At 33.0% G+C, this 21322-nt stretch overlaps 1 protein-coding gene across 1 annotated transcript in view; it reads right to left on the reverse strand.

Moving 5' to 3' along the window:
- Window positions 1-19658, reverse strand: part of LOC126891625 (uncharacterized protein DDB_G0274171-like) — a 40468-nt gene extending 20810 nt beyond the window's left edge. The window contains exons 1-3 of the mRNA XM_050660849.1: window positions 19328-19658; window positions 5328-5682; window positions 1650-1988 (exon numbers count right to left, since the gene is read on the reverse strand). Coding sequence (XP_050516806.1) covers window positions 1650-1988; window positions 5328-5682; window positions 19328-19658 — 1025 coding nt within the window. The remainder of the gene's footprint in view (window positions 1-1649; window positions 1989-5327; window positions 5683-19327) is intronic.
- Between the last annotated feature and the right edge of the window lie 1664 nt (window positions 19659-21322).

Below are 21322 nucleotides of genomic sequence, written 5' to 3' on the forward strand. Positions count from 1 at the left end.
TTCAATCGTACCCTGTATGAGCAGTTGCGCGACGCGGTACTTTTCTTTTCTCATTATGTGCCCAGGTAGCTAACTTTTCTAACTTCGATGATCTTTAGCAGCTCCCTATCTGTACTTATTCTCCTCAGAACATTCTCTTTGGTAGTGTGGGTTGTCCAAGGTATTTTCAAGATTCTTCTATAAAGCCAGAGTTCAAAGGCTTCTAACTTATTCATCACTGTTATGTTGAGTGTCCAGGTCTCCGTTCCAACCTTCACCCAAGTTTTTTTAACCTTACCTAAAAGAAATTTTTTTCAGTTAAAATTTTTTTCAATTAAAAATGGGGATCAATAATTTTAGTGGTAGAGATATTATGTCGCAATGAGTGAATATACTTCTCATGTTGTTAAGTGTTGCTCTGGCCTTTTCAACTCTAGATCCTATTTCGGTTGCTTGATCCCATTTTCAGTTGACGACTGTTCCAAGGTATACATATGAGTCTACGTGTTGACTTAATTGGTTTTTTATTTTCAATTATCTGGCAGGTTTTTGAGTTTTACTCACCGGCAACCATTTTGTTTTATGTTGATATTAAGTCCTCTTTAAGATCCTTAAATTCATCAATACTGCTGGCAAGAATGACTCTATCGTCTGCATACCGGATAATGTTTGTCAATTCTCTATTGTGTTGTTTAAACAAAAAATTCGGAATAAGTATTAAAAAGGAGAGAGGAGAGAACTCATCCCTGTCGCACACCTTTTCTGATCTCAATGTTCTCTGTGAACATATCGCCAACTTTTACCATAACTGTCTGATTCCTGTCACAATTCGGATGTCCTTATCATCGATTATCATGTTTTGGAGAATTTCAATTCTCCAATATTTGATTCTGCATTATTAAGATTTAAATTGCCGCTCCACCTTTTTCGGGGTCAGCTTATACTTATCCGTCTCATTGGCGGATTATTCCCAGCGATTCTTACCATTATTTTTTTTTTCATTTTATTAATATGTTGATTCCACTCTTTTTTTTTTTCATTTTCTTAGCACCAAACCATTAATATCGTCTACCTCACATGTATTTCTACGTTTGTACTTGATTCTTTATCTATAAGAGTCTTTCCAGCTATGCCAAAAAGTACCTTCGTCTGTGGTGTTTCAAGCAGCGTTTTTGGTTTGTTATTTCAGTATATTTTCTGCGGCATGTGTCATTGTAGGCGTTATAAAATCATTGTATATTCTTGACTTCCAATGTTCTTATTACGCCAAATTTTCTTGTTTAGATAGCTATTTTTGTTACTCTCGTTGTTTGTTTTTTACTTCTGCAAAAAGCGATAATAAAAGAGCTTGCAGAAGTGTGTTGCTTGCCAATTCATCTCCTTTACGTACTTTTGTGTAGACTGGTATACAACTTGGTAGAATGGTGAACATAAAAAATACCGAAATAAAGGGAAGATAATAAAAATATATTTTTATAATTCTAACCCCTTTTTTCCAAAGTACTCATATCAATAAAAGTACTCATATCAATAAAAAACATATAATTTTAGCATTTAAAAAAAGTGTGATATAAAAATTAAAACTAACTGCAGTTCAAATTCGGCCTTATATCGTCTCAATAAACGGCCAAGCAATACAAATTGGACAGCATCTGCACGGTGGCTTGTACCTAACTTCATTAGGTCTACAAGCCACAGCAAGACATCTTACTCCATCGCAGAAAGGTTCATACTCAGCTGGAGCACAGCGGGGACAGCACCTGCAGCGAAATGTTGTAGGAATTTGGCCTCTGGGACACGTCGGTTTGAGACATTGGACTGCAGCACAGTTCACTTCGCAGTTCACTGGCACACATTCACGACAACATCTGCATGGAAGTTTTTTCAGAACTAAGCCTTTCCCACAAGTCTCTGGCTCAAAGCAGTCTACCCTGGTGCATTCTTCGTCAGTTGGGCAATATTCAGGAATTTGTGTACAGTTAGGATTTGCAGCAAATACATACGAAATACTGAGGAAAGTGAAGACTAGATACCACATATTTTTTAATGTTTTTGACTGTAAAATTGGGCACCTGCGATTGTTTATTTATATGCCTTATCTCTTTTGCATGTAGGTAAATTACCTAGAAATCAACATAATATGGTGTTGACGACTATTGATAACCTTTTATATTGTTTATACAAACAAAACAAATATATGCGATAAGCAAGTCGTATATTTATATTATAATTAATATAAATCCTTATTTTTTTAAAGCAACTGCTGCTGTAAAGGATAATAAGTAGATGCCCTCTTTTTAATTTATGAGCCACACTTCATTATCCATTCACACAATGACCGAAAAAATTCTTAATTTATTATTAAAGTAATACTAAAAAAGAGTTAAGGAACTTGTAACATAACATCTTGTAACACAAAATGGGTGAAAACATTATGAACAAAGGTCTTGTGGCTCATAATTTGTTTTTCGACAATTCTTACTACCACAGAAACAGAATAAAATAGGGTGATGATAGGAATATTAGAAAAATAGGGAAATGATAGAGCTAAACTACTAGAGCTAAATTGGGTAATAAAAACAACGAACAAAATCAACAAGGAAAAAGTTTTCCTGTAGTTGGCTGTATACCATATAATACAAAAAACAGAAAATCCTGTATAAAAGGTATATTTAAATAAAAATGATATAAAATTAATCAATTAATTATTAGTTCTAGAACTAGATGTTGTTTCAAGTTTACATAAGAAATTTTTTCTAACCTTTTTCTTCTTGTAGTACTGTCTCCTTAAGTGGAGGTTAGCGACTACACTGACAAATCTGTCTCTATCCAATGCGGCTCTAAAAAAGGTGTTGAGTCAAGACCATGAGTCTATCATGTCCTATGTTTTGGAGAATTTCCATTCTCCAAGATTTGATTCTGCATTAAGATTTAAATTGCCGCTCCACCTTTTTCGGGGTTAGCCTATATACTTCTCCGTCTCATTGGCGGATTATCCCCAGCGATTATTACCATTATTTTTTTTTCAGTCTGCTGATATATTCATTCCACGTTTTTTTTTTCATTTCTTAGCACAAAACCATTAATATCGCCTACCTCACATGTATTTCTTATGTTTTTACTTGATTCTATATCCAGAAGGCTGGATTCAGGCCAAATGCTGTTTCAAGCAGCGTTTGGGTTTTTGTTATTTCTAGTATATTTTTGCAATATGTGTCATATTAGGCGTTATAAAATCATTGTATATTTTTGACTTTAATGTTTTTATTACGTTATATTTTCTTTCTATTTTTGTTGCTCTCGTTGTTTGTATGCTTACTTCTGCAGAAAGCGGAAGTAAGAGAGCGTGGAAAAGTGTGTTGCTTGCCAATTCATCTTCCTTACGTACTTTTGTTTATAATGGTGTAAAACTTTGTAGAATGGTGATCATAAAAATTACCCAAATAAATGAAAGACAATGAAAATCTATTTTGATAATTATAACCCTTTTCCAAATTAATTATTATAAAAAATTATAATTCTATAATTTAAAAAAATGTGATATTAAAAACTAAAACTAAGATCAATTCATATTCGGCCTTATATCGTCTCAATAAACGGCCAAGCAATACAAATTGGACAGAATCTGCACGGTGGCTTGTACCTAACTTCATTAGGTCTACAAGAAATAGCACGACATCTTACTTCATCGCAGTATGGTTCGTATTCAGCAGGAGCGCAGCGAGGACAGCACCTGCAGCGAAATGTTGTAGGAATTTGGCCTCTGGGACACTTCGGCTTGAGACATTGTACCGCAGCACAGTTCACTTCGCAGTCTTCTGGCACACATTCTCGACAACATTTGCATGGAAATTTTTTCAGAACTAAGCCTTTCCCACAAGTCTCGAGCTCAAAGCAGTCTACCCTGGTGCATTCTTCGTCAGTTGGGCAATATTCAGGAATTTGTGTACAGTTTGGATTTGCAGCAAATACATACGAAATATTGAGGAAAGTGAAGACTAGATACCACATATTTTTTAATGATTTAATTATTTTTTATTAATTTATTAATAAAGTAATACTAAGAAAGAGTTAAGGAAATTGTAGCATAACATCTTTTAATACAAAAGGGGTGAAAACATTATGAACAAAGGCCTTGTGGCTCATAATTTGTTTTTGGATAATTCTTACTACCACAGAAACAGAATGAAATAGGGTGATAATAGGAATATTAGAAAAATAGGGAAATGATAGAGCTAAACTACTAGAGCTAAATTGGGTAATAAAAACAAAGAAAAAAATCCACAAGGAAAAAGTTTTCCTGTAGTTGGTTGTATACCATAATACAAAAACAGTAAAATCCTGTATAAAAGGTATATTTAAATAAAAATGATTTAAAATTAATCATTTAATTATTAGTTCTAGAACTAGATGTTGTTTCAAGTTCAATTTCAATAAGAAATTTTTTCTAACCTTCTTCTTCTTGTAGTACTGTCTCCTTTAGTGGAGGTTAGCGACTACACTGACAAATCTGCCTCTGTCCAATGCGGCTCTAAAAAAAGGTGTTGAGTCAAGACTATGAGTCTATCATGTCCTATGTTTTGGAGAATCTCCATTCTCCAAGATTTGATTCTGCATTAAGATTTAAATTGCCGCTCCACCTTTTTCGGGGTTAGCCTATATACTTCTCCGTCTCATTGGCGGATTATCCCCAGCGATTATTACCATTATTTTTTTTTCAGTCTGCTGATATATTCATTCCACGTTTTTTTTTTTCATTTCTTAGCACAAAACCATTAATATCGCCTACCTCACATGTATTTCTTATGTTTTTACTTGATTCTATATCCAGAAGGCTGGATTCAGGCCAAATGCTGTTTCAAGCAGCGTTTGGGTTTTTGTTATTTCTAGTATATTTTTGCAATATGTGTCATATTAGGTGTCATATTAGGCGTTATAAAATCATTGTATATTTTTGACTTTAATGTTTTTATTACGTTATATTTTCTTTCTATTTTTGTTGCTCTCGTTGTTTGTATGCTTACTTCTGCAGAAAGCGGAAGTAAGAGAGCGTGGAAAAGTGTGTTGCTTGCCAATTCATCTTCCTTACGTACTTTTGTTTATAATGGTGTAAAACTTTGTAGAATGGTGATCATAAAAATTACCCAAATAAATGAAAGACAATGAAAATCTATTTTGATAATTATAACCCTTTTCCAAATTAATTATTATAAAAAATTATAATTCTATAATTTAAAAAAATGTGATATTAAAAACTAAAACTAAGATCAATTCATATTCGGCCTTATATCGTCTCAATAAACGGCCAAGCAATACAAATTGGACAGAATCTGCACGGTGGCTTGTACCTAACTTCATTAGGTCTACAAGAAATAGCACGACATCTTACTTCATCGCAGTATGGTTCGTATTCAGCAGGAGCGCAGCGAGGACAGCACCTGCAGCGAAATGTTGTAGGAATTTGGCCTCTGGGACACTTCGGCTTGAGACATTGTACCGCAGCACAGTTCACTTCGCAGTCTTCTGGCACACATTCTCGACAACATTTGCATGGAAATTTTTTCAGAACTAAGCCTTTCCCACAAGTCTCGGGCTCAAAGCAGTCTACCCTGGTGCATTCTTCGTCAGTTGGGCAATATTCAGGAATTTGTGTACAGTTTGGATTTGCAGCAAATACATACGAAATATTGAGGAAAGTGAAGACTAGATACCACATATTTTTTAATGATTTAATTATTTTTTATTAATTTATTAATAAAGTAATACTAAGAAAGAGTTAAGGAAATTGTAGCATAACATCTTTTAATACAAAAGGGGTGAAAACATTATGAACAAAGGCCTTGTGGCTCATAATTTGTTTTTGGATAATTCTTACTACCACAGAAACAGAATGAAATAGGGTGATAATAGGAATATTAGAAAAATAGGGAAATGATAGAGCTAAACTACTAGAGCTAAATTGGGTAATAAAAACAAAGAAAAAAATCCACAAGGAAAAAGTTTTCCTGTAGTTGGTTGTATACCATAATACAAAAACAGTAAAATCCTGTATAAAAGGTATATTTAAATAAAAATGATTTAAAATTAATCATTTAATTATTAGTTCTAGAACTAGATGTTGTTTCAAGTTCAATTTCAATAAGAAATTTTTTCTAACCTTCTTCTTCTTGTAGTACTGTCTCCTTTAGTGGAGGTTAGCGACTACACTGACAAATCTGCCTCTGTCCAATGCGGCTCTAAAAAAAGGTGTTGAGTCAAGACTATGAGTCTATCATGTCCTATGTTTTGGAGAATCTCCATTCTCCAAGATTTGATTCTGCATTAAGATTTAAATTGCCGCTCCACCTTTTTCGGGGTTAGCCTATATACTTCTCCGTCTCATTGGCGGATTATCCCCAGCGATTATTACCGTTATTTTTTTTCAGTCTGCTGATATATTCATTCCACGTTTTTTTTCATTTCTTAGCACAAAGCCATTAATATCGCCTACCTCACATGTATTTCTTATGTTTTTACTTGATTCTATATCCAGAAGGCTGGATTCAGGCCAAACACTGTTTCAAGCAGCGTTTGGGTTTTTGTTATTTCTAGTATATTTTTGCGGTATGTGTCATTTTAGGCGTTATAAAATCATTGTATATTCTTGACTTTAATGTTTTTATTACGTTATATTTTCTTTCTATTTTTGTTGCTCTCGTTGTTTGTATGCTTACTTCTGCAGAAAGCGGAAGTAAGAGAGCGTGGAAAAGTGTGTTGCTTGCCAATTCATCTTCTTTACGTACTTTTGTTTATAATGGTGTAAAACTTTGTAGAATGGTGATCATAAAAGTTACCGAAATAAATGAAAGACAATGAAAATCTATTTTGATAGTTATAACCTTTTTCCAAATTAATTATTATAAAAAATTATAATTCTATAATTTAAAAAAATGTGATATTAAAAACTAAAACTAAGTTCAATTCATATTCGGCCTTATATCGTCTCAATAAACGGCCAAGCAATACAAATTGGACAGCATCTGCACGGTGGCTTGTACCTAACTTCATTAGGTCTACAAGAAATATCACGATATCTTACTTCATCGCAGTATGGTTCGTATTTAGCAGGAGCGCAGCGAGGACAGCACCTGCAGCGAAATGTTGTAGGAATTTGGCCTCTGGGACACTTCGGTTTGAGACATTGGACTGCAGCACAGTTCACTGGCACACATTCACGACAACATTTGCATGGAAATTTTTTCAGAACTAAGCCTTTCCCACAAGTCTCGGGCTCAAAGGAGTCTATCCTGGTGCATTCTTCGTCGGTTGGACAATATTCAGGAATTTGTGTACAGTTTGGATTTGCAGCAAATACATACGAATTACTGAGGAAAGTGAAGACTAGATACCACATATTTTTTAATGTTTTTGTCTGTAAAATTTGGCACCTCTGATTGTTTATTTATAAGCCTTATCTGTTTTGCATGTAGGTAAATTACCTAGAAATCAACATAATAGATGGTGTTGACGACTATTCGTGGTGGACTATGGTGAAAGTCGTATATTTATATTATAATTAATATAAAGTCTTATTTTTTTAAAACAACTGCTGCTGTAAAGTATAATAAGTAGATACCCTTTTTTTAATTTATGAGCTACACTTCATAATACATTCACACAATGACCAAAAAAATTCTTAATAAATACTCTGGGCTAATTAGCAAAATACAAGAGAAAGTTATTTACCAGCAATTTTATTGCTGAAATCGAATCTTATGATTGTATATATTAATAATATAGGTATGCAAAGTCAGCAGATAGTGTGTTACTTTTTGAAGTTATACTTCTTTAGGCGCGATTGAGAGTAAAATTTCATAATACTGCGCGCATGCGCACACAGACAGTATGGCGTTTAGTTGGTAAATCTTTCTAGTTATGTATAAATATATCAGTGCAAGAAAAGGTGTGAAAAGAATATATTAGTGTTTTTAGTAAATATATTTATTATAATTTTTGTGTCTTTGTATTTGTCTTCCTCAGGAGTTAGATGAGTATTATTAAAACATTTTATTGTATATTTATTATAATCGTATCCGTCTTATCCAGTAAGAAATTCGATTACATTCAGAAATACACAAGCTAGAACTAACCTTATGTTGAATTCTCCTCTATTCGTCATGTGCAGCTATTATAATGCCTTAAAGTATTTACTGCGATATATTTCACTGCAGTTTAAAGCAACTTATTTCTATGGCCAAGATCTACCTAGGTGATTAATAATTTATTTCTTTACGTTCACGTTCAATAGTATGTTGTTCGTTGCTAATCTTTCAATTTATGTATCAGCGCAAATAAGCCATTAAAATAATATATTAGTGTTTTTTATTAAAAATAATATATTATTAATATTTATTATAATTTTTGTGTCTTTGAATTTGTCTTCCTTGAGCGTAAAATAATAAAATATCTATTTTTATATTTCACTTGTCACCGTGATGTGTAATTATGTATATGCGAAACGTCAATAACAGATGCCTTGATAGTCTGGTTGTTAGGGCATTGGACCAGAGATCGAGAGATCGCGAGATTGCAGGTTCAAATCCCGGACGATTGATATTTTTTTTTATTTTTGGCATTGTTAAGTTTTGGTTAATTTTTGGTAATTATTGTTAATTTTTTGTATTATAACTGTTAAGTATATTTATTTCGTTGAAATTATATAATAGAATTATAACTTCTTACGTGCGTACAAAGTACACACACATTCTTTTTTATATAAACAAAATGGCGCCCGAAAATCGGTTTTTTTTTCAATTTTTGCTCTATAACTCAAAAAATGTTAACTTTACACCAAAAACACCCGAATAAAAATTCACCGTAATTAAATTCTGCATAGAGACTTGTTTTCCCCGATTTACTTCGACGAAAATTTTTACCGGAAAATGCGGATTTTTCCAACAAAATCTTTAATTTTTAACTAAAATTTTAGATAAGTAATTGTTCATCATTAATTAAATAACTTGGTAACATAAAGCTCTTTTCGTATAGATTATAATTCCAGAAGAGGGTTGAAAAAATTGTTTATAATTTTAAAATATTCCTGAGAGCGTTTAAATGGTTTAAATAGTCCAATTTAAATTCTGTAAAGTACATTAGGTATAGTTGAGTCCGGGAATCTTTACCCGTGCGCCATCATTTAAAGCATACGAAATAAGTCGATGATAAGTCGGAAATTGAAATTTACTAAACGCAACATCAAGTCACTTACTGTCACTTGCTGTTGCGTTTAGTAAATTTAAATTTCCGACTTATCATCGACTTATTTCGTATGCTTTAAATGATGACGCACGGGTAAAGATTCGCGGACTCAACTGTACCTAATGTACTTTACAGAATTTAAATTGGACTATTTAAACCATTTAAACGCTCTCAGGAATATTTTAAAATTATAAACAATTTTTTGGCTTATAAACAAATAGAATATTATTATTATTATAAATCAATTATTATTATAAATCAAATAAGGGCAGAGGAGCGAGCTCCTATTATACCCAAAAACAAAGAGAAATATCATTTTACAACTAATACAAATTAAGAATAAAGTTAAAAATTAACAAACATCAAATAAAAATATTGAAACAATAAAACAATGTCGCCCTAAAACAATTCAATCCTGTAAAGCTCCCATAATGTTCAAAACAAAGAAAAATATCGTTATAAAACTAATAAAAATTTTAAAGATTACAATTTCAAACAAAATTTTGAAACAATAAATAATGCCGTCCTAAAATTATTTAGTCTTGCAAAGAAAATAAAGAATTATCAAGTCTATTTTTAAAAATGTTAACACTAGTTGCCGATATGGTGTCTTCATCTAAGTTATTCCAGATGTTAAATATTCTGTTTGGTAAAAAGTTCATTCTGGATCTTGTTGTCGTCTGTTCCCTCTTTAATTTATATCGATGACCTCTTAATCGTTCGTCTAGATTTAGCGTAAATATTGTGTTAAGGTTTCCAAAATTATATTTTAAAATACGGAAGGATATAATTAGGTCACCTCGAAGACGTCGATGTTCAAATGTTGTTAGATGAGCCAAGGATAGTCTGTCTTCATAATTAGGTCTTACACGGCCAAATGCCAGTCTTGTGGCTTTACGTTGAACATTTTCAAGTAAGACTTTATCACGGTTAAGATCTGGACTCCACACTGGTCCTGCAAACTCAAGAATAGGTCTGACGTATATAGAGTAAAGTTTACTCATTGAGGTTAGAGATATTCGTGTAAAACATTTGCGGATTAGAAACAGTTTAGAATTTGCACGTTTACACACGGACACTATATGGTCAGACCAATTTAAGTTACTGTTAACTATCACTCCAAGATCTTTGTGGGAGGTTACTGACTCTATGGGATGCCCATTAATAAAGTACGGTAGTAATGGGTTATTTTTGCCAATATGTAGTATGACGCATTTTTCAATATTCAGTGGAAGTAACCACTCTGAGGACCATTTGAATATTGCGTCAAGGTCGGTTTGAAGAACATGTTGGTCAATAACTGGATTTACATATAATTTAGTATCATCTGCGTAAATGGAAACCTTACTGGATACAACAAGAGGAAGATCACTAGTGTATATACAAAATAGTAGTGGTCCAAGTACTGATCCTTGTGGAACTCCACTCTTGACTGGTTTGTCCAGTGAATAAGCTTCCCCAACACGAACTCGGAAGTACCTGTCTGATAGAAAATTTTGAATCCAAAAGTTTAACTTTCCGCGGATACCATAGTGATCCAATTTAGCTAGTAATCGACGTTTGGGAACACGATCGAAAGCTTTGGAGAAATCTAAATAGACTACATCAACAGGATGACGATTGTTTAAAGATGAAGACCAGTCACTTATACAATGAAGTAAGTTTGTGATCGTTGAACGACCCTTGATAAAACCATGCTGCTGGTGAGGGATGACATTTTCTTGAAAGAGGAATTCAGACATAGCTTCAGAAATAATGGATTCCATGACCTTGCCGACAATAGGAACTAGGCTGATTGGACGATAATTATTGCAGTCAAGTTTATTTCCTTTCTTGAATATAGGAGTAACCGAAGCCAATTTCCATGACGAGGGAAGAGAACCCTGATTAAAAGAAGTATTCATTATAAAGGATATAGGTATGGCTACAGACTCTGCACACTGTTTAAGTATCTCGGGATATATATATTTTTAATATCTCGGGAAATATTAAATTAAATTAAATCATGAAAACGGTATTGGAAAAAAAGCGGCAGGATGATTCTTCTAAAAGAAAAAAACGTTTAATTGTAATGAGTTGTTCCTGAGAAACGACCGGTCAAATTTTACTGGCATTTACGGCGAAGATATAAATAACAGATTCATAATTTTCGAACCGGCACCTTTTATTTTGTCCTCTTTCTCTACACCAATTTTCATATCTTTAAATACTCATAACATATATTATTATAATAAAAACTATCGATATTACCAGTGAAAATTGCCAAAAATAGCAAAATTCCAATCAAAAATTAGGTTTGAAAAAATGTAATCTCAAAGTTCAAAATCGGTATACGTTAAAAAAGTGCATTTTCTCGGCTTCCCATGGAGCAATTTTCTACATTATTTTTTTGTTCCCAAGTAACTCAAGTAGAGCCATCTAACTAACGCATTATTAAATGTCAACCTTGCTTTTGTTTTGTTATAACAGATTAATTTATTTATAGGAAAAGAAAACTACATATTTTTACCAGTGGTAGACTTTTTTAGATAACTTACTACAAGTGTACCTTTTAACGTTAAAAACACAAATATTCTCATTTGAAAGTTGTATAATTATTTAGACAATCTTTATTTACACAAACTAAAAATTTTTGTTATAATAAATAAATTAATTTATTTTAACAAAACAAAAGCAACTTTGACATTTAATATTGCATTAGTTAGATAGCTCTACACGAGTTACTGGGGAACAAAAAAATAATGAAGAAAATTGCTCCATGGAAAGCCGAGAAAATGCATTTTTAACGTATACCGATTTTGAACTTTGAGATTAAATTTTCGCCAACCTAATTTTTGATTGGAATTTTGCTATTTTTGGCAATTTTCACTCGTAATATCGATAGTTTTTATTATAATAATATATGGTATGAGTATTTTAAAGATATGATAATTGGTTTGGAGAAAGAGGATCAAAATAAAAAGGTGGCGATTCGAACATTATTATCCTATTATTTATATCTTTGCCGTAAATGCCGGTCAATTTTGACCGGTTGTATCTCAGGAACCACTTACCACAATTAAACGTTTTTTCTTTTAAAAGAAGCGTCCTGCCGCTTTTTTTCCAATATAGTTTTCATGATTTAATTTAATTTAATATTTCCCGAGATACCCTATTTGTTTATAAGCCAAAAAATTGTTTATAATTTTAAAGTGTTCCTGAGGCCGCTTAGATAGTCCAATTTCAATTCTGTAAAGTACATTAGATAGGTACAGCGTCTTTTTATACAAAAATTATAGTTGTTATTCTTATGTATCATAATTATTGTGGTTATTATAGTGACTGGAAAATGGTTGACAAAAAAATGATCTGATTAAATTGCCTGTAGAATTGACGTAGTTAAACTTAAATTAGTAAAGAGATGAATATACTGTACAGAGATGAAAAGTATGAAGAACTAAAAGTCAGAAACATGAAATAAACAAAGAATAATCAGTAACAATGATAATTGGAAGATAAAAAGGAAAACACAAAATAGAAGTAGATGACAAGCAACTTGAACAGGTAGACAGATATAAGCATTTGGGGGAAATCATAAGCCGGGATGGATAGAAGATGAGATAAATTAAAAGAATTGCAAAGACTGGTAAGCTGTACAATAATATCAAGGTAACTTTTTAAATAAAAAAAATACCTAAAAATATAAAAGCGGAAATAGTAAGAAATATTATGAAACCCACTCTAACATGCCTGTGAATCTTCATCATCATCCAGCCCTTTGCGTCCACTGCTGGACATAGGCCTCCCTCATTTTGTCCATTGTGCTCTATTTTGAGCACTTTGCATCTAATTTCTTGATATTTTCTTGAGGTCGTCAGTCCAACGAGCAGGTGGTCTTCCTCTACTTCTTTTGTCTAATCTCGGCCTCCACTCAAGTAATCTCTTCGTCCACTTCCCATCACTTATTCGGGCTACGTGTCCGGCCCAGTTCCATTTCAGGCTGGCAATTCGGGAAATTACATCGGTAACTCATGTTCTTCGTCTTAAGTCTTCATTTCTAACTCGTCACGAAGCGATATACTCAGCATTGACCTTTACATTTTCCTTTGAGCTATTTGCAGCATTTTAGAAGTTTTAGCTGTCAAAGTTTCGGCAATATAAATCATCAGAGGCAACACACATTGGTTAAATGTTTTACGTTTTAAAGAAATTGGTATATCGCTTTTAAAGATGTCTTTGAGTTTTCCATAGGCTGCCCATGCTAGATTTATTCTTCTTCGTAGTTCGCATGTTTGGTTGCCTCTTGTGGTCTAAGGTATATGTATTTTTCCACTAGCTCTACTTCGTTGTCTCCAATATTGATATCTCCGCTAGGTACTAGGTTTGTCATGAATCTTGTTTTGGAGTTGTTTATTTTAAGACCTACCCTGGCACACACTAACTGAAGTTCATGTAGCATTGTACATTATCTCCTTGAGGTTGTCAGAGAATAAAACTATGTCGTCTGCGATTTTCAACTTTGTTAATCTTCTACCGTCCATATTCAGGCCTGGCTCTTCTCAGTTAAGTTTTTTACCAGCATATTCTAGTAGTGCGGTAAACAGTTGAGGCGATAAGGTATAACCCACTCGGACTCCTCTGCCGATTGGGATATGGTCCGTGTTTTTATGTAGTTTCAGCGACATAGTTCCGTTCTTGTATGTATTGTAAATTAACCTTGTGTATCGGTAGTCAATGCGGAATGCTTGTAGTGCTTCCAGAATTTTGTAAAATTCCACCATGTCAAAGGCTTTATGGAAATCTACAAAAGCCAAAACGAGTGATCGACTGTATTCTATAGTCTTTTCTATTACCGTTTTAATCAGGTCCACGTGTGCAATGTGCGCGGCGCACACAGGCGCCAACAATTAAGGGGCGCCACTAGAGTTTTCACAAAAATTTTAGGCGGATCAAAATAACACTTACCTATTTGTTATCAGCTTCCACCAAACGTTGTGATATCCTAAAACAACACTTTGCAAGTTTGGCTTTAAAGCATTGATCTAATTCACGCTGGTCCTGCAGAATTGATGCTTTAAAGCTATTATACAAAAATTTGCCAGAAATTTATTATGCTTTATGTGATATAATGCATTAGGATAAAGATCGCGATTGAAATTATCAAGCTAGATGTTTGGGAGATAAAATGTCAACATTTACATTCATATGCTCAGTTGTGGAGTCTACATACCTATGGTATAAAGTTCTGAGAAAGTTAACTTCGTTAGCAAAATTTTTCAATTAAAAACAATGAATATGCAGCTGGCCTTAAATGCTTTACAAGAGATAAAACAATGATTGCTAGAGTTTCGGACAGATATCAAATTTAATGATGTAATTAACTAATTACTACAGCAAATGAAACTGCAGAGAAACTGGACGTGGAGCCCAGTTATCAACCAGCCACATAGTTACGCATTCGGAAAAAATCTGACAGTTCGATTACGAACATAAAGACGAGATTTTGGATCCTAAAATGTCATACATTCAAAGTTCATTTCTTTCATTGTGTTCTCGAACAAGCATTAATGTCAATAAAGTAAAGATTTTTATGTTGGAAAATCATGTTAATTCTTTGAAATTTTTATACAATCTAAACGACAGTACAAAAAACTCACAATTAAAACTTTTTTGTAGAAATTTGGAAAAAGACTGAGATTTAATTATTATCTATATATTATAGAGGGAGACGATTTATTTAAATAATTATTAAATATATTTAAATAAAATTTAATTTATTTAATTTATTTATTTAAATTATATTCAGCCTTTGTTAAAAGAATTAAATAATGATGTTTGTAAAATTTTAAAATATATATTTTTAAAGGAATTAACTGTTTCTTCTTCATGATGTGCCTATCCGTGACGAATGTTGGCGATGGTAATCTTTATCTTAGATATCTATGATATCATATATCCGCGCCATGCAGGGCGGAAAAGCTGCACAGATGTTGTGTTGAACTAGGTGCTGAGGTATTTTAACTAGGATGGTCGTTTTCTTGCTGGACCTCGCTTTCCAAATATTTTTCCTTGTACGATGGCTTGTAGTGGAGCATATCTGAATTCATTTCGCATAATATGTACATACAAAGTATTCTAACTTCGAGATTTGATGGTGGTCAGTACCTCTCGGTTCTTCTTTATTTTTCTGAGGACCTTCTCATTTGAGAGTCAGTCTACGGGATTTTAAGAATTCTACCGTATAGCCACATCTCAAAGCTTCCAATTTTCTGCACATATCTTCGTTCAAGGTCCACTATTGAACGCCATAAAAAACGACAAAGAAGATGCAGCATTCTTACTTTTATACCAAGAGAGAGGTTGTGACTCTTGAAGAAGGCCCTCATACCTACGGTTGAAGGTAGATTTAGCTTTTCCAATGCGCGCTCTTATTTCTTGGTTGTTAGTTCATTCTTCAGTTGTTATGGTGCCGAGGTAGTTGTGTGCGTCACTCTTTCTACAAGTATTTGGTTGATTTAGAGTTGCCCTTCTGTTATCTTTTTCTTGTTAATGATCATAAGTTTTGTCTTCATTACGTTTATATTGAGTCCATATTATTAACTGTAGTGTGTGATTTTGTTCATTACGACTTGTAGGTCGTCTAGGTTGTCCGCAAATATTATGGTGTCATCTGCATCTAATGTTATTTAGCAGGTACCCGTTTAATAGAGTTCCTTTTTCAGTTTCGTCCAAAGCTTCGATAAATATTCTTTCAGAGTAGAGATTGAAAATTAGAGTGTACAAAATACAGCCTTGCCTCACTCCACGTATGATGTTCACGTATTCGGTGTGTTCACCTTCAACTCAGAGGTTTCCAGTCTGATTCCAGAAAATGCTGGAAGGCGCGAAAAATGTTTTTTTTTCTGAAATATATATTTATTTTCAAGTTTACCTGTATCTTTAGTTATTTATATTGTTACTACAAAGAGTTATTTTTACTTAATTATTTTAACTTACTTTATTTTCCTGTTGCATATATGAGAATTTTTACTTATTTTTGTTTGGTTACAATAAAGAATTTTTTATTTTCACATTATTTAATTTAACCAGACGATTTAAAAGAAAATGCGTATCTTTGGGCGCTATTAAATGTTTTGCACACAGGCGCTAACACGTGCTGGCGCGGCACTGGTTTTAATGCTTTGTAGGTGATCATTTGTTGCAAATCCGGTACGAAATCCCGCTTGTTCCATTGGCTGGTAGAAATCAAGTTTTTTCTTAAGACGATTCGTTACTATTCTTGTTAGGTGTTTGTATAAGTGACTAAGAAGGCTTATAGGTCTGTAGTTTTTTAATTCATGGGACCTCCTTTTTTGTACAATAGAATAACTACACAATTTTCGTCTGGAGATTTGTTATTCTTACCTTTTCTTAGGGCTAGTTTTATTTCGTCTATTGTGATTTCCGGTAGTAGTTCTTATCCTTGGTTGACAATGCCCTTTTTCCTTGTTAATATTTCTGGTACTTGATCTTCTTTGCTATTGACTTTCTGTTGGCTTGTGTACAGCAATTTGTGAAAGTTTTCAACTATTTTAAGGGTTTCCTCTCTGTTGGTTGTAAGATGACCATTTCTATCTTTAATCTTTATTATCTGCCTTGTCCCCGTTCTTAGTCTTCTTGTTAATACTTTGATACTTCTATTGTTTTCAATGGTATGCTCGATTTGTTCTTGGTTGTATTTTCGAGTGTCTTGTCTAATAGTTTTGGAATTTTCTTTATTTAATTTTTGTAGTTAGTCAGCTTTATTTTCCGTGTCGCTTCTCATTTCTCTGCTTTTCTGCATTAGTTGCCTGGTATTTTGGCTGATCCTTTACCCCTTATTGAGTTCTAGGAAAGAATTTGTTTTGACTTTCCAGTAAGGCATTTGTTAATTTATTAGTTAAGTGGTTTATATTACTTCCTGCTTCAGGACTGCATATGTCTGAAATACATTGCTGAAAACTATCTACATCTGATGGTTTCATCCATGGTTTTGATTTGTTCTTCTTTTTAATCATCTTACACCTCTTCTTCTTTAAGCTTATTTCTAATTTACCTTGTACCATTCTATGGTCGTTACTGGTAACAGATCTGTTTAGAACCGTAATGTCTTTTACTGTGTCTTTTTTGTCAGTGATAATAAAATCTATTTCGTATTTTCGTATTTCGAGTTTTTTCATCAGGACTTTGCCATGTCCATCTTCCCTGTGAATCTTGGGCATTAACAAAAGACAAAAGAATAGACTAGTAAGCACAGAATTCAGGATTAAGTAAGTAAGTAATGCAGATAAATTTGCCTGTTTAACATAAAACAAGGTTATTTGATTAACTAAAAATAGTTATTTATGAAACAACGTTCGTGAAGTATGCTTTTGCGAACGCACGCGATTTTTAGAGCACGAGAGACAGCGGAGTGAGTGCTATAAATCTCATAAGTTCGCAAAAAGTACTTCACGCACAGCTTCATACAATATTTTATCTACGATAAACAAATAAAAAAGCTGTAACTCTTCGTCACTGGAATTTATTTCTATTCTACAATTTTTAGAACTTTGACATTTAAAAATTCTAACTACTTTCAAACCACAAAACTGTCAAAACTTTTGTTGTAATTTATTGCTCATATTGTCATCACCATGACAACGCGAAAGGTAAGGATTGTCACCATGACAACGCAAAAGTTACAAACAGTGCGAAAAGTATGTCCCATTTAAAATACATTGTTACTTCACGCACACTTTAAATCCTTGACGCACTGCTATCTATAACGACAGTTTTCACAAACTAAAAACTTATACATAATATGACATAGAGTAGATAAATTATATTTATCTACTCTATGTTTATATATATAATTATATTTATCTACTCTATGTCATATTATGTATAAGTTTTTAGTTTGTGAAAACTGTCATTATAGATAGCAGTGCGTGAAGGGTTTAAAGTGTGCGTGAAGTAACAATGTATTTTAAATGGGATTTACGTTTTCGCACTCTTTCAATGGGTTTTTTGGCACACTTTCATTTAATCAAATATCCTAACTTTCGCGTTTTCGTGTTGATGACAATATGAGCAATGACCTACAACGAAACTTTTGACAGCTTTGTGGTTTGAAAGTAGTTGAGATTTTTAAATGTCAAAGTTCTAAAAATTGTAGAATAGAAATGAATTCCAGTGACGAAAAGTTACAGCTTTTTATTTGTTTATCGTAGATAAAATAGTGTATGAAACTGTGCGTGAAGTACTTTTTGCGAACTTACGCGATGTATAGCACTCGCTCCGTTGTCGCTCGTGCTCTAAAAATCGCATGCGTTCGCAAAAAGCATACTTCACGAACTGTTTCATAAATAACTATTTTAAAACTGTTATCATTTGGAAACAGAAACAAAAAATTCACATTTCAAATATTTAATAAAAAAGTCTAATATTGACTAATGTTTAACATTCAATAAAAAAATATAATATTAAAGGCGGAAACAATATAATATAATATTGTTTCCGCCTGTAATATATTATTTCCACCTACCTCTATCGAAAGTATACTTTTCCGGACCTGATTGTAGGGAGCAAAATTGTACTTTTCCTCCCTAGGGAGGAAAAGTAAAAGTGACGTCATGCTATTTCATTCATGAAATATAACTTATTGACGCCCTGCACAATATCTATTTTCTATTATTTAAGTATCTATACATTTTAACGTTTATTTATAAAACACCCTGTATTTTGCTGAATGGTAAAAAACAGTAAATAATTTATTGTCATTGTGATTTAACAATGTTCACATTAATAATTTGACTTATATTTGACAGTTGACAGTTATATTGTACCTACTTGTTAGTTTTAGTTCTAATAAATTTTGTTGGTTAGTTACATAAATAAATTAAGTAAAAATGAAAAAATTACTTGTTATTTGAGGAAGGTGGAAAAACCATATGTATAACATGGGAGTAAAGTGCCTTTTCATCCATTGAATGATTACTGTCCTCCGTTACGCGTCGGGCAGTAAACTTCATTCTCGGAAGGAAAAGTAGCACTTTCCTCCCTTGCTATACAAATAACTATATTATGGCTTATTTTAGAAGGGCTAAGAAAGAAAAAAGATTTCTGTCTTTACAGATTTGACAGCATCTACATGGTGCATCAATCTTCATTTCATTATGCTTGCAAGTAAGCTCAGGACAGTCTTCTACATTGCAGTCTGGTAAGTATTCAGCTCGAGCACACCGTGGACAGCATTTGCAATCGACCTTAGTAGGAACCTGACCTCTTGGACATTTCGGCTTAAGGCACAGTCGTTCTGAACAGTCCACTTCGCAATCTTCTGGTACACATTCACGACAACATTTACAAGGAAGTTTTTTCAAAACGAGACCTTTCTCGCAAAACTTCGGTTCATCACAAGGGAAGAATTTGCAGTGTTCATCTGTTGCACAATAATCGAACATAGAGGCACATAACGACTTTTGCGAAATCGAAAATACCCATGGGATATTTATGAAAATTAACACTAAGTACTTCATATTTGTTCGCTTCTGTCGCACTAAAATTGCAAGACTAACGATTCGTTATTTATATCTCTAATTATCTCTTTGCATATGAATAAAATATCTAAAATTATATTTAAAATATACAGCAGGCGATTGTCTATGTAGTTATGTCTAATAAATATAAGAAAACCAATGCATTATTTAAATGTCCCATTGGGTGGTTTTGATAAACTGAACATAAAGTTCTAAATAAATACATATGCAGTGGAATAACAAGTAAAAATATAGATAAAATTTATCTATATTCTTACTTGTTATTCCACGGTATATGTATTTATTTAGAACTTTATGTTCTTAGTATATTGATTGTGTTATTTTTGTATTAGGGATAGGATTGTATAGTCTTTATGGTAGGGGAGCCCAAGTGGGGAATTTTGCAGTTACTCGAGCGCGTCAGATTATCATATGGGGAGAAACCTGGTACACTGCAGACTGGCTCTTAACACAGGGGAGTTCGTTAAGGGGGGCCCGAAAAAAAAAATCTATCCTTAAAAAAGCTCGAAATTGTCAGATTAAGATAAGGTAAGTTAAGTACATGCAAAAGAGTGTATATTTCAAACATCTGACGATTTGAGCCGGGCATAAGGAAATGGGTGAGCCCCAAAAATTTCACAAGAAAAAAGCGAATATTTCACCAAATTAATGAGAGATCGAAAAACTAAAAAATACGTGCTCAATATTTTTTAAAAATCTATCGAATGATACCAAACACGACTTCACACGGAGAGGGGTGGGGGGTAAATTTAATATTTTAAATACGAATCCCGCGATATTTCGCGAAATGAACATCAGATCGAAAAACTGTAAAATACACTTATTCAATGTTTTTAAAAAATCTATCGGATGGTACCAAACACAACCCCCCACGGGAGTGGGGTGGGGGGTTACTTTAAAATTTTAAATAGGAGCCCCATTTTTTATTGCAGATTTGGATTCCTTACGTAAAAATAAGGAACTTTTATTGGAAACATTTTTTCGAAATATTGATAGATGGCGTCATAATCGGAAAAAACGATTGTTGTAAATGAAAAATTAAATTAAAAAATGGCAAGCGCCCACTAAAATGGAAAACTTTACTTAACTTTTTTTGGTTTTAGGACCTACTCTTCACAACCCAATAGGTCCCTAAAGCGCTCGAGTGACTGCACATTTAGCATACTTTGCTCCCCTACTTATTGCAACTGGCTGAATGACTAACGTCTATGCCATTAAATAATAAAAAAAAAACTTTATGTTCAGTTTATCAAAACCAGCCAATGGGACATTTAAATAATGCATTTGTTTTAATAGTTTATTTTGAAACTAAAATATTCAACACAATTCATTTATGAAAAATTATTTGGAAAAAGATTATTTGTTCTACAAGAAAACAAATTTTGAGAATAACATTTTAACAAAACAATTAGAAAATATCCAAAAATGTCGAAATTAAAACAAAATGTCATGGTAGGGGAGCAAAGTATGCTAAATATGCAGTCACTTGAGCGCTGTGGGGACCTGTTGGGTTGTGATTATTAGGTCCACGAACCAAAAAAAGTTAAGTAAAATTTTCCATTTTAGTG

This window comes from Diabrotica virgifera, chromosome 1, assembly GCF_917563875.1.
Source record: "Diabrotica virgifera virgifera chromosome 1, PGI_DIABVI_V3a".
In the NCBI taxonomy this organism is placed as follows: domain Eukaryota; kingdom Metazoa; phylum Arthropoda; class Insecta; order Coleoptera; family Chrysomelidae; genus Diabrotica; species Diabrotica virgifera.